At 41.1% G+C, this 14,505-nt stretch overlaps 1 protein-coding gene across 2 annotated transcripts; it reads right to left on the bottom strand.

Moving 5' to 3' along the window:
* Positions 1-1,958: 1,958 nt before the first annotated feature.
* Positions 1,959-14,496, bottom strand: fbln7 (fibulin 7). Of its 2 annotated transcripts, none has more exons than XM_080868843.1 (8): positions 14,314-14,496; positions 11,979-12,141; positions 8,927-9,103; positions 7,037-7,162; positions 6,785-6,922; positions 6,180-6,317; positions 5,646-5,784; positions 1,959-3,336 (listed from the first exon to the last, which is right to left on the bottom strand). In XM_080868843.1, the coding sequence occupies exons 1-8, from the start codon at positions 14,491-14,493 to the stop codon at positions 2,964-2,966; spliced, it is 1,434 nt and encodes a 477-aa protein (XP_080724969.1). In that variant the 5' UTR covers positions 14,494-14,496; the 3' UTR covers positions 1,959-2,963. The 2 variants fall into 2 exon arrangements, with proteins under 2 accessions (XP_080724969.1, XP_080724970.1); XM_080868844.1 differs by lacking the exon at positions 14,314-14,496 and adding an exon at positions 13,310-13,868 and having other exon boundaries at positions 1,960-3,336.
* Between the last annotated feature and the right edge of the window lie 9 nt (positions 14,497-14,505).

Raw genomic sequence — 14,505 nt, forward strand, 5'->3', positions numbered from 1 at the left:
TGAGTTCATAGTCGAGTCAATGACTGCAAGGTGCCCTGGTCCTGTGGCTTAAAAAATCATCACTCCTTCCCCACAGTGCATAACAATTGGTATGAAATGTTTGTCCTGATAAGCTGTTTTTGTTACGACTTTGCAAACCTTAAGTCTGTTGACATGTTCCATTTAGAAAGAAGAGACTTTCTCCTGTTAACTCTTGCAAAAATTCTATATTTTGTTCAGTCTTTTTCTAATTGTACTGTCATGAAATTAAAGATTTAGCATGCTAACTGAGGACTGTAGAATCTGAGATGTAGCTCAGGGCTTGGAGTTTCTCAAATGTCTCTGATCAGTGAACAGTCTGAACTTAGGGTAAATATCCTGGGATGACCTCTCCTGTGAAGATTGGCTGCTGTCTTGGCACAGCTGAACGTGTTCTACTTGTGAGTGATGTTTCTCACTGTATAATGAAAGGCTTTGTTTGGAAATCGCCTTATAACCCTTCCGTGATTGATGGGGACCTACAATTGTTTGTTTAAGATCTAGGTGATGTCTTTCATCCTTGGCATCACGTTAACAAACGCCTGAATGCTCCAGACCTGCAAACTGCCAAAACTGACATTTTAATGGAGGTGCTCACACTTGCTGATGATCAGTTAATCGAGTCTAGTTGATTTCCAGCACCTGGTTCTTTCTTACCTTCTTAATTCATATTGGAACAGTAAGACTTTGTTTAGTTTTTCATACACTGATCTGTGTTCCAGTTTATTTTTTGTTAAATAAATAATGAAAGTGTAATATGTCATATTTTTCTGTAGTTCATCTGAGGTTGTTCATCTGAGAATGTACCTGCTAAGGACCAGTTTATTTTCATTATACCCTCATACGTAAAACCTTAGAATTGAAAGAGGGTATATTTTCTTTTTACCGTGATTGTAAGTTATAGATTTACTCCCCAAATGAAAGATGGTGCAGGTGACACAAGTGACATTTCAGCTAACCTGTTAAAAAAAAAAGTAGAGCAAAACACCTTTATGGATTGATCCACTATTAACATTTAATGTTTAATGTCCATTAAGCCATCCATCATTTACAGAGATGACTGCTAGTAAAGTGGTCGTTGTGAGAATTAATTTTATTTATATAGTGCCAATTCACAGCAACAGTTGCTTCAAGGCACTTTGTATTGGAAGTTAAAGACCCTACAGTAATGCAGAGAAAACCCTAACAATCAGATGACCCAAGTGCTTTGGTGACAGTGAGAAGGAAAAACGTCCTTTTATCAGGAAGAAACCTGCAGCAGAACGAGGCTCAGGGAGTGTCTGCCATCTGCTGTGACTAGTTAAGGGTGATGGGAGGAAGAACCAAAGAGAACTAAAGTCAACCTTTTTTTTCTGTGACTATATGAATGAACTCTCCATTCTGTCTGCCCCGGGGACCGTCCCCTTCTGTACATTTTTGATATTACTCTCCTGAAAATGGCTTGTAGCTCAGTGCTCTCCAGCTGTCTCTGGCAATATCCCTCTGCCGGAGAATGGATGAAACATATAAACATCAAACAGCCTGAGCTCCACACTGAAACAAAGGCTGCAATGTAAGAGCTCCTGGTACATTACCAAAGGAAATTACGCCAGCTATTAAGGCGCATTGTCATTTTCAAAGCAGTGCGTATCATTGAGGCATGTGTTTTGAGTCTCACTATCCACTCTTGCATCGAAGCATGTAGCCTAGCTTTTTTTGGCCCCTTTTATTGCGATGTAAACCCCCTGGATGCAGACATAACAGGAGGACAGGAGAAGTTAAGAGAACACATGTGGTAAGCATTAATCTTTTTTGTTTTGCTTTTCCTTTATCAAATAGACACACTGAGATGCATTTTGAAGATGTGACAGTTGCTGTTGCTTCTACTAAAGTCAAATAAAAACACTATGAGACTTCCTTTGTTTCTAAGACATGTTGGAAATACTTGTATGACGTGTACTGCCTGTGAACTTCTGCTCCAGGGGTTATGTTATTGAACACACATTCTTCTTCTCGAATCTTTCATCTCTTCATTCAGAAAGCGTTTTATAGCCATCCAAGCTTCATTTTTCAGCTATGTATGGGTTTGCCTTTCAGTGATTAAAATCCCCCCACAATGGTTGTTGAATGAAAACAAGCACATTTGCAAAGCCATTTAAAAGCACTCTGCTCAGGATCAAGCGAGGTAGTCCTAACAAATACTGAAAAGTTGGACTGATTTTATTGCAGTTATGCCGAGGCAATTAAAATTCCAGATAAACTATGTATTACATTGGCAAGGTTGACAAATCATCATTGTTTTGGAGTATAATGAGAATACCTCTGGGTAACATACAGGTTATGAGAAACAGGGGAAACAGACCAGGTACAGCACTGCAGCTACTGCTTAAAAATCTCCCTTAGTATTACAAAAGGTAAACAAAGCAAGCTAGTAAAAAAAACCCAATATACAGTATATGATTGAAGATAAACATGTGGCATACTGTTTCCTATATTGTAAAAAAAACTCAAAAAAAAAACAGCAACAATTATCGCCAATAAATTAGAGCCACAGGAGCACTAATGTCAAAAAGGGATTTATCATCAGTTAAGCAAAGGCAGTGCATTAAATCTGCGGCCTGAGCTACACAAACATTAACTATAGTGGCCATACAGAAAGCAACAGCAATGACAGCTATGGATCCCTCATTCTGCATTCATTATGCTGTTATTTAGATCTTATAAATGTAAATGCACTGAGCCAAGTATTGTCAATCATAGGCATACTGATACTATCTAAAGATGCAGCTACATTATAATTCTCCATTAATTTTTGGATTTATAAAATAGAGATTAAAAATCAGCTTTGTCGCCTTCTCACTCTTTTGGTAATTTTGGCTGTGACTGCTAATTCAGACAAACTGATTTCTGAAATAGGTTGAAGTAAACTTCCTACAGTTTTCAGTCTCTTTATCTTCCTCCTTTGCTCAGAAATTGTAAGGTGAAACCAGAATGTGGACCTGGGCCACATGCTTGGCCTGAAAGGTGCGGTCGCTGTACTCGGACATGTCCACGTCAACGCTGATCTCCTGTGGCCCGCGCAGCTGCTGGACCAGTATCAGCTCACCAGTCTGTCTGTCTGAGCGCTGCATAACAAAGATACTGCGTGAGTTTCCGCCCACTATGCCGAAACGCAGGCTGTCCGGGCCGGCGCGGCCGGGGACGGCAGCGGTCGCCATGCGGAAAAGCGTGGCGGGAGTCTTCAGGTTGGAGGGCAGAGACAGGTAGTGAAAGGACACAGTCTTGGGGGCCAGGTGGCAGGAACGGCTGTCCATGGGGCAGGGGTTTCTCTCACACTGACTGCAGGAAGGAAATACAGTAAATATTAAGAATTACTGGGCAAAGTGCTTTGGAGAAGTGAAACACACACATACATATACTCATTTCAATGTTTTTCTCTAGACATTGGCTGCATGTTTACTCCATTTCAGTCCAGTCCTTGTACCTGACCAAGCATAAAAAGGCTCCTAACTCCCAACTAAGTGTTGTGTCTACACATAACAGGCAACTTAGCAAAGAGACCATTTTAAATCTTTAGCTGCCCTGTCACCCTAGCAGCCTGTCACAAACCATTTCTTTAGCTGCATCTCCAAATTATGCCAAAGATAACGCAGTCTGGCAGGCATAACATAACATAGTATTTTTGCACCAACTAGGTGATTCCCAAAGAGCTGAAGTTTTGGCATATCTCAGCATGGTTCTTAAAGAGTTCTTAAAAAATCTGAGGAAAATGGACAAGAAGGGACAGAGCTTAAAAACCTAGATTTACAGTATATGAAAGCTGGTTCCTTAAGAAATAGGAAAAAATCCAACAAAGACCTGACACGAGATCTGAGAAATGTATCTGGACTTTCAGTTTATTGAGATTATTGTATTTTCCAACATTTTGTTATATTATCTAAAAATTTCCAGAAGCTGTCTTATCAGTTGTTGGAGCTATGAGTGTCTATTTCCGCTATTCATTGCGCTGTGGGACCTAGCAACAATAACGTGGATTTAATATGCACGCTAACATCTGCACTTACACTGAATTCAATCTTTCATGAACCTAAAATGTGGTGAACATGAGCATGTAGAAAGGAACTGGGTCACAGCTACGCTCTCACTCGAATCTTTTCTTTTCTCTCTTGTTACAAGTATTTTCCTCAAACATTTCTCCTTCAGGTTTGCTGGCACCAGAGCACTATTTCACCACACTGATGGTTCAGTAGAAGCAAACAGAGCTTTGTTTCATGCACTTAAATGAAGCAGCTTGCTGATGGCTGGCAAATAAAACATATTGACATCCTACGTGGCTCCAAAGAAATAGGGAAAAAAAATGGTGCGGTTCTGCTGAGTGTGCATTTTCTATGTCACGAGGGAATTCATCACTCGCAAAAAGTAGTATGTGGGAAAACAAGTGCATTATTACAGCAGTAAATCCTTTCACCAGATTATTGAAACCAGAGACAAGAATAAAAGATGGATGTCTCCAGGTCTGAAAAGTGAAATCCAGTGTGTGGAAGTGCATTAAACGTGCTTCTTTTTAATGGCCACCAGGGCGATGACTCATTTGGTTGCAAAAGTAAGCATGGTTTCAAATTAAAAGAATATAATACTCTTTTCATTTATTAACTCAGTAACCCTTTTTCCTGATGGTCTCAATTACTATTTTCACATCTTATTTAACCCAGTCTTCTGGTTATTTGGGAAACTTTGGTCTCATTTAGAGTAAAATAAGTAAAATGTAATGGACACAACCCTTCCATATGAGTGTACAGTATCCTTCAGTACTCAGCCAGATCCACCCTTAGAATTTAAAGCCCTTAAGATCGGCTTTACTAAATGGGGCAAAATAGCATCTGACGCAATCCCCAAATAGCGCTCATAGGTGTGGTTAGTTTTAGGGCTGATCTACAAAAGTTGCCCTGTTCTCTAAACGTAGTCAGTATATTTCAATATTGAAAAATAGGTGCAAGAAATAAGACGCATTTTTTTGCGTTAAATATCGGCCCAATTAGGAGTAGATTATGCCTCACAAAAGTTAGAAAATCAGTTTGTGCCCCTGATTTAAATATTCTCCTTCCTATTTTTTGCACACTGAGTTCCTACCTCTTTACATGGAACCTTGTCACTGCGCTCTCTTTGTAATCTTTGTCGTTTTTTTATGCCAAAACCTAAGCATTAGTAAATCTGTCTCTAAAAGCCCATATTCCACAGACTGACATCACAGTGGCTATGTGCTTCTTCTCTGTACAGTCTATGGATAAAACTGAGTGAATGCATCCAGATGTTTCGCTCACTGGGACTACAGCAAGTACAGAAAGTCAAAGTTGGACCAGGAGGTTGGCTGGTAAACTGTGAACAGGCTTCGTATCCGTCTCACGGGCAGCCTTTAATTCATGTTCCCAAACTGTTTTTTAACTTGGCTGTTAGTGATGTGTCTGTGTTGCCAGACCTCAGCAGTTACCATAGAAATGTAATGTTATTTCTACCAATGGCAAACAGGTCCTGGACTGTATTAAAAGATGGCTGTTCTCGCTAAGACGTGACAGATGTTTTTTTTTTTTTAACTAGTCACTGAAAAAACAAAGAAGACTAGTGGTTCACATTAGGATGCATCTACTTACAAGGCAGATGTCTTGACGTAGCTGATGTCGCCGTGAGAGTGGGGACACTCTGGATTGACGCACTGAAAGCCTCCTCCCATGTTGATACAAGTTGTCCCTCGGCTACAGTTGTGCTGTTGGCTTAAACATTCATCCACATCTGGAGGCCAAAACAGCAAAGGCATGTAAGAATGAGAAGCAGGGAGAGAAGCTTGCCAGGCCGACACCCTGCTTCCTGGTTACCACGGTGTGAGCAGGGGGTGCTCTGCTATTGGGGTTTTTTGTTTTTTTAAAGTTTGACTACCAGAAATGTCCTAAATATCCCTTCTACTGGGAAGGGGTGAGGTCATTCATTCCTTTGGAAAGCACGGTTACCTTCAGGGGTAACAATAAAAGTAGCAACGCAGACAAACAATTCTACAGAAAAACTAAAATCTCTGCTGCTCCGTATCCTTCTAAATCACAGGTATTCCTATCTGAGCTACTTATCCAGTGAGATCTGCAGCCAGGGCCCTGTGAATAAGCCTTTGTCCTGCGTTCCCCCTTGTCACTCACCCTCACAGCTCCGCCCATCTAGAAGCAACTTGTAACCGCTGGGGCAAGCGCAGTGGTACGAGCCTGGGACATTTACACACTCGTGGACGCACAGTTTCCCTCCTTGGTCCAGCCGGTACACTTCACACTCATTTACATCTGTCAATAAACAGAAAATAAATGCATGTACACACTGACTTTAAAACATGCATCATATAACAAGGTCAAAGAAATGTGCCTGCAAAAGTAACTCAGATGGGAGGACCTATTTGGAACATAGGTAACAGTATATTTGATATGGCTCGATGAGGGTAACTAAGACCTAAAGAGATGCTAATCAGCTCGTGACCTCTCAAGAGGATTATTTTGTTTGTCACAGACTGGCTCTACAGATTACTCTCATTTGCAACTGTATTAATCACCAGAGGAGTGAAGGATTCAGGTACTTTGTGGTATTTTCATCAGTAAATTCCATATAACATCTCTTTATGCCCCACGGAGATATCGTAGAGCAGGTCAGCAGCTCAAGGGAACGGCTCTGCGGCTGACCTTACCTCCCTATGAGGTGGAGAAAAGGAGAATTTCCCAACAGGGATCAATTAAGGTAGCACATAATTACAGCTCACCCTGACAGATACTATTGTCAGAGGTGCCACTCATGTGAAAGCCCGCATCGCAGCTGCAGTGCTGGGCTTGGTTCACTTGGGCACAGCGAGGTCTCCGGCTGAACGCTGGATCGTTCATGACACTCCACTCAGGGGGCGCTGTGATAGAAAAAAATAAATTATGAAATCGTAATGCCACCTAGGGTAAAGTCCCGAGTGACATGCTAATACAAACAAACCAAGGGACTCAGACATTCCTTCCATGGTACTGACCTGTCTGTGTTTGGTGCTGGCAGTGGGAGCCACTCCAGTTTTGGGGGCAAGTGCATTTGTACTGGTTGACCCCTTCCACACAGGTACCTCCATTCTGGCAGGGATTACTTGCACATTCGCTTACATCTGTGGATATAGGAGAGTATTAAATTAACTACAGTCAACGTGTTGAGAAATGTGCAACGTCTTCACTAGCCTCTGATCATTTTCATGGAGAAAATCCTTTACAAATATTTCCGTGGCTTCATTGAAACATGCCCAAACTGGTACTGCTGCGAATGCCTCTGATTGTGAGTAAGACTATATCAGTGTCAGAAATGGCCATTAATGTGAAAATCAAGGGGTGTGATTGGAGCCTGTCCCAGTTGAACATGAGATCAGGTACTGTACACCCTGGACAGGAAATCATTCTCTTACAAGGCTTACATGGAGAAACATCAATTAAGATTGGCTAATTTTGAACCTAACATGCTTGTCTCTGCACAGAAGTTGGAGTACCCAGAGAGAAACCACAGGGAGCACATCCAAACTCTGGTGGATGAAACCCAGAGTAGGAGATGGTGCTAACCCCTGCACCACTGTGCATGCTGAGCTACAAGCTGAGGATGCTTCAAAAACGTCCCAGCAGTTTAAATGTAGTCTTGAACCTGTATGATGTCAAAACAAGTGGATGCGTTACTCTGACTCTGTGTGATGTCAATAAAGTAATAAATACTAAAGGATATTGTGCATATGTTTGACAGAGTTAGCAGGATGGCATTGATTGTGGCGTTGTGACAGCACCACAATTTGCTCTGTCTCTTTAAATTAGGACACAAGTGGAAGATTGGCATGCCGTGCCTTATGAAGTCTAGTTGGCTCCGAAAGTTTTACAGATGTACACATTTTGAAGCAGACTGTGCTCTTTGAACCTCAGCACTGAGGCCACAGTATACAGGATAACAACCAGTTCCTCTAATTTTTATTTGGCTTGCCCAGGAGCAACCACAGGACCGTAACATGAAAAGGCCCACTGCACCATGCTAGATATTTTTAAACTCTTCTTAACTTTAAAGACTTTCAAACTCTATCAAGATCAATTTTTTGGTATGAGTATTTTAGGCATCAAATACGCTGGACTGAAAAGCACGAACTGGGATAATACTGTGCAGAGTTGGGCACTCTTGTGTTGTTTTAACCATGAATGTCAATAAACGTACGCACATGTTCAAATGTGCCACTTGGAATTTCTGGAGGAGAGCCACCGGTGCAGGCTGAAAGGGCTATCAAGAGCATGCTTGGCATACTTCTGTGCAATCAGACCATAGTGTGAGTATAATGACTGGACTTAACCCGGTGCAGTGGGGCTACTGTTGAAGAACCGAGGAAACATGAGCGAGGGCTGGGGGTGTCAACTTACAGTAGCCACACCAGTGCTGTCTGGCAATGATGGGTAGAAGCCTGCGGGGAAATGGACCCACAGTGGAATGTAGTACAGGTGTTTTTCTGTGTTCAGAGACATTTAATGCCATTTTAACGAGCGCTTCATTCAGCGTGCCGAGGAGCTCCACACACTCTGAAGAATGGCTCTTTTCTTTGCCTGTTATCTATGTGTACGAGGAACTCCATTGTGCTTTTTTCTTTCTGAGCTGATGTCTTTTTCAGCCAGTCAGTCATACAATGCTAAGACAGGGTCACCCTAAATAGATTTTTGTGGACATTTTTGCTCAACAGTGAATAACAAAGCAAATAAAACACAAACGGGAACTGATGTTTTTATATGGAAGAAAGATAAAACCATCCTTTAGCTGAACCGCGATGGCATTCTGCACCTGAAACTGGTCTAACTGGGAATTTGTGGGTAATAAATATCTTCTAATCTTAAAAGTCTATAGGGAAAGTGAAGCTCACCTTTACAGGTTACGTCAGCGCCGGTCCAGGTGCCATTTTCCCGGCAAACTCGCGTCGCAGAACCCACAAGGTGGTAGCCTGGGGAACAAGTGAAATGGACCTCGTGGCCAACAAAATACTTTGACCCGAACTTGGTTCCATGAGCAGGGGCTTCCAGGGAGGGGCAGGTGGTGGGTGCTGTGGGAGAAAGAAAAAGGGAACAAGAGGAAGGCTGGTCACATGTGGAATAAGCCTTCCAACATCCTCTGGCATTCTCTGCCTGAGGATATACACGTGTCTCTGGGCAGTGCAGAAACTTCATGGGAAAAGATTGTTCAATGCCTCATTTACAGTCATCGGGCAAAGGAACAGCCATTTTTATGAGTCAGAAGTGTACCAGCACTCAGATGTTATGCTATGTATCGTGCTCTGGAAGGTATGATGTATAATACCCTAATAGTATATAATTACATTACATAATCATAGGAATGGATTACATTTTTAACTTTCATGAGATTTATGTTCTTCTTAAAACTTGAGGAATTGTGGGAAAACTGTCTCCTTTTCTTTTTGTTCCTAAACTGAAAACATTTCAGTTTCTAAGTCACACTTGGTCAGACTGAGTTGTGTACAGATAATGATTGTATTATTACAACAGCTAGTCTCCCCCCCCCCCCCCCCCCCCCATTGTGCTGTTTTCTGATCAGTTTCTGTGTGATATAGCACATAGGCATCACTCAGTGATGATGTTAACTCGATCCAGAATTTGACATTTTTTGGTTTTATCTCAGTCTAAGCATTTAAAGTTGGTGTTGTGATATTTCTTCCTTCCTTTTTTATTTTGCTGAACCTTTACTGCTGTAAATGCAAAACAGCTTCTTTCTGTCCTGCCAAGTATTCTTCACAGAGCTATGAACTGCGCTGGTCCATCACTAGCAAATTGGTGTCAGTGTCTGTTGCCAAATAACACAATTCCACAAATCCACTTCCCCTGTCAAGTACCCAGTGCTGTAACTGAGATGGCCTTGAAGTGCTAGAAGAAAAGTATAATTCCATAATACAAGAAAGTATGTCTGGCTCTCCACTGTCACTCACTCAAGAGGAAAAATCAAGTTAAAGAAAACAAACTTTCTAAAATGTTTGAAATTTGATACTCTGGAATTTTCTCCTGACTTTAACATAAAAGTGCGCTGCTGAATTATAAACAAAACAAAAAACATAACAACAGCAGTCATATCATGCATGCATATGAAACTTTATACAGCATGACATGCAAATGAAAGGACTTTAGTGGCATTATGGGATAAATGCTGCCCTACTTATAGTAACCAACCACATACCGTACTCTGTGTTTAAGTGGCTGGTGGGGCATTTGGACATCTTTCCTGTGGTTTAAACAGTCATTTATCAGGTATGTTAACTTTGAAGCATAATAGATGTGTAATAGTTGGTAAAAAAAAAAAAGAAAAGAAAAAAAAAAAGAAAGAAATGCAAGTTTTATTAAATCTGTTTTGAGTCTGATTTTAATCAATTTCTAAGTACATAATTTTAATATCTGGCTCCTGATTTTAGTCAGTGTTGAGACTGGTAATTTGTTTACTGAACACAAATGTATATGTCTCAGATTTGGTTCAGTCTACTTCGTTTACAAGCAATTCTTCAACAAGAGATATGAACACTTGCAATCCATGTAAAGATGGCACTGCCTGCAGCATGTCCAGAGGAGGCCGTCAGGTGAAAAAGGAAGGTTTCACAGGACTGTGAAGCCCTATGGAAAACTATGTACACCATTACTGCTACCATGGGAATTAAGAGGGTATTTGATCAGCCTATCAGATGTACTGATTAACCATGTGTGACCACCTATATAAAAGCAGAAGTTTTGGCAGCTTGCTGGTTTGGACCATTCAGCTATGTGTTAATACAATTCCACAATCTTACCAAGATTGAACATGCCAACAAACCCTTAGGTCAGACTGTGTAATGCTGAGAGAAACTGCAGAAAACCCAAGTGCTACAACTCATAAATTGGTTAGGATGTTTAGGAACAACCCACCAAGGCCCTGCCATGAACTGAAAACAACTGGAAGACCAGCATCAGTGTCCTCAGCGAAGCCAGTTTACACTGCTGCGGAATGAGACGTGCCAACCAACAAAGAAACCCCTGCTCCACAATTGACACATTCAAACTCAAGTGAAATTTGTAGCTGCCCACATGGACAAAACAAATGCCTTCTGGAGAAACGCTTTATGGTCCAACGAGAGAAAGATAGAACTATTTGGCCACAATGACAATAAGTGTGTTTGAAGGAGTAAAGTTGAGGCTTTCAAAACTGAGAACACTGTAACAACTGTCAAGCATGGTGGTGGTAGTATCATGCTTTGGGCCTGTTTTGGTGCTAGTGGCACTGGTACATGTTAACGGAGAAGGAGGAATACCTCCAAATTCTTCAACTTTACCTCAAATTAACAGCTACCCAGTAGAAACTTGGACAGAATTTGGTATTCCCAAACCCATGATCTTAAACACATCAAAACTGGGTTTGAAATGGATAGCAGGCTAACAGTAAGCCTCTGCAATGTCCTTTTCAAGTTCTGACCTCAACCTTATTGAAAATTTGTGGACTGTGTTTAAAAATCAGGTCCATGCCAGGATACCAACCAATTTAAATTAGCTGTACCACTTCTGCCAAGAAGAGTGGTCAAATATCCAGCCAGAATAACTCCAGAAGCTTACTGCTGGTCAAAAGCATTTGGTTGTGGTGCAATTCACTAAGGGACAGTTAAAAAAAATATTAATAGGTATGTATTTATACATATTTTTTATTTATATTTAATTTTTGTCTATGATAGAACAAAAAAAACCCACATTTGTAATAATGAATATTCGTTGGTTAAATTCCACTTAACTACTCCAATAAGAGGTCCCTGCATTGCCATGTCCAGCTGAATCGCTTGACTTTAGCTGAGCCATTGTTAACGTTATGATTTATAGTGCTTTTTTCTTCTATGTCTAAATGTTATGATGATGATTCTGCTAATTCTGATAACACTGTTCCTGTTTATCACTCACCAGACGACTGGTCTGCTTGAGGTAACTTGGAGACAGAGTTCTGAAGCGCTGCCAGTTTTGACTTCATGATCCTCAGCCCCTCGTTAAACCGCATCTCCTGGCCTTTCAGAAACTTCTCCATCTGACGAAGCACCCCAACCACCTGGTGCTTATCCATGCATGTCTGTTAATAACGAATGAAGACTGTGAGCAGAATAAAGACTCCTGGAAAAATCCAATGACTTGCCAGCAAAAACTGAGTGCAGGATGAAAGGTTACTTCAGTTTAATGGTTATAAAACGTAATACCTGAGTGATGAATAAACATTATTGTGCAGCTGTGGAGAATGAAGTAATTTAGATTAAACCCATGTTATTGGTGGACAAACAGTTATTATAGTCACAAAGCATTTTCACGGATACTAAAATATGTTATGCAACACTATGAAAACATTTATTTGAGATATTTTTACTATACCTGATGATAAGCGCCAAACTGTTTTTTATTTCACCCAAAACTATTGCTTTCTACTAGAATATATTCACTTATACCTCACAGCACTCTCCCTCACCCCTTTTCACTCTTATAACACAACTCTAGAGAAAGACACAGCTGGGCTAAAGCTGTGTGGCAGATGTCAGTGGGACCTAAGTCCAAAATGCTGTTCCTCTGTATATTTTGCATGGCGGTAGGAAGGCACATGCTCATTGGATAATCCCGAATGGGCAGACTCAAAATAGCATGGGTGCCACAGGCTGTTACTTTGGAGGGAACACTTGTCAAGCCATTACAAAGTTCCCCACAGAAAGTGCCGCTAATCCTTTTAGGAGGGTTTATTAATCACATGCTTACATTGGAACACCTCTGGGCAGCATACCTTAAATTCCTGCACTGGAATTCACAGGGCTTCGTGCAATAACAACAAAGTTCAATACATTGAAATGCATGGTGTACAGAGCTCGGACCTGTGCAGCATTAAGACTGGCCCCTGCTCTGTTATGTGCCTCAGGCAGAAAACAGGGGAAATGCCACCAGCTGACAAGACATGAGAAGATTCAATTGATTTTTTCCCAATTAAAAAACACGACGTAGATTTAATATTACACTAAAATACACGGTGGTCGAAAACCTTCCAACCGCACAAACTAATAAGGAAAAAAAGAAAACAACAACAACATTTTTGTGTCATTGTATGGATAGTTAAATTTGATTCTAATCATTTTGTTTCTGAAAGATGTATGAAGATTTTTACAGCATTCAATGAGATTTTGCGATGGGATTATTGACCCAGTTTTCTCAGGCATAAAACTCTCAGCAAACTTCTGGACGCGCGTAAAGTAAATTGTTCCTACCTGAACGGTGCCATGACCACTGTGGATGGCTGTCAAACACAGCAAAAGCAAACACCTGCATCGGAAAGACAGTGCCATCGCAGAAACTGCAGCCAAGTTAACAGGCTACCGTTTCCTATTGCTGTTCTCAGATATTTAACAGGCTTCCTTTTAGGCTATTGGATGCCCCCAGAATAGTGGAGAAGTTCCGTCTACTCGTTTGAAGAGTGTGGAAGATGTTCATCAGGTGCCTGAGACAGAGATGCGCCCGCGTCTCTATATCTGGGGTCTTGGAAAGTTTCGCCTCTGAGCTCTGCACGCCACCTAGGCTTCCTGCAGCAGGAATCCCTCCCACCGAGACACAGCCAAACACTTTTCTTTCTTTACCTCTCTCATCCCATCATACAACATTATCTGTGCATTTGGCAAATTGCACGATCATAGTTAGACTTTTATATTTAGTTATAGCCTCGTAAAGATTATTTTTCCTACAACCTAACAATGAATAGCCTTTTCAGAATAATAATTCCATTAACAGCATATTTCTAATGGGTTTGTCAAATATCTGCATTATTAGGTTAATATGTTTACTTAACGTGCGACTTTTCCAGTCTTCTGTGAGTTTGCTGGCGATAATAACCGGACGCTCAGTATGTTTACTGGCTCGCATCTCTACGAGCAAACTCTTTAGTCTTTACGGGTCGATTTGTAGAGTTAAAGCGACATCTGCTGGTCGATGACGGGACTGCACACGCGCGTGAAGTCCCACTACGCGAGCCCGTTCGCGTAAAAAAAAAAAATTAAACGACACAAGAAATGCGTTTGTGCTTATAAATCGACAGATATTTATGTTCAGGTGTTTTAATTTTGTTAAGCAGCGTAAGGTATGATGGTTATAAGTGCATAACACACGCGACAACAGTGAAAACAAAGGGAAAAGCGAAGTGCGATATGCATTTCATTGTTGCAGATGTTGAAAGTGACCGACACTGCGTTCAACCAATAAGAACGGCAGCTCTGCTTACCCGTGCTGGCTTTGACCAATTGCCGGGCAGAGTTTGCTGTGTCCATGTTAGATAGATCCCGACAGAAGTATAAAAACACAGAGAATACATAATCGAGGAATGTGCTGCAGAACTCAGAAGCCATTTTGAGATGATGTCCCTGTTGAGAAAGCCTATGAAGATGCTGAAATCAACGAACATGGTTACATTTCT

The sequence above is a fragment of the Rhamphochromis sp. 'chilingali' genome (genome assembly GCF_963969265.1).
Source record: "Rhamphochromis sp. 'chilingali' genome assembly, chromosome: 20".
Taxonomy (NCBI): domain Eukaryota; kingdom Metazoa; phylum Chordata; class Actinopteri; order Cichliformes; family Cichlidae; genus Rhamphochromis; species Rhamphochromis sp. 'chilingali'.

Excerpts from the sequence above, each read along its gene's own strand:
- fbln7 (XM_080868843.1), bottom strand. The coding sequence starts at position 14,493 with ATGTTCGTTGATTTCAGCATCTTCATAGGCTTTCTCAACAGGGACATC. Across the intron at positions 9,104-11,978 it reads TCAAGCAGACCAGTCGTCTG|CACCCACCACCTGCCCCTCC; the intron begins GTGAGTGATAAA and ends TTTCTCCCACAG. Across the intron at positions 5,785-6,179 it reads AGATGGGCGGAGCTGTGAGG|ATGTGGATGAATGTTTAAGC; the intron begins GTGAGTGACAAG and ends TTTGGCCTCCAG.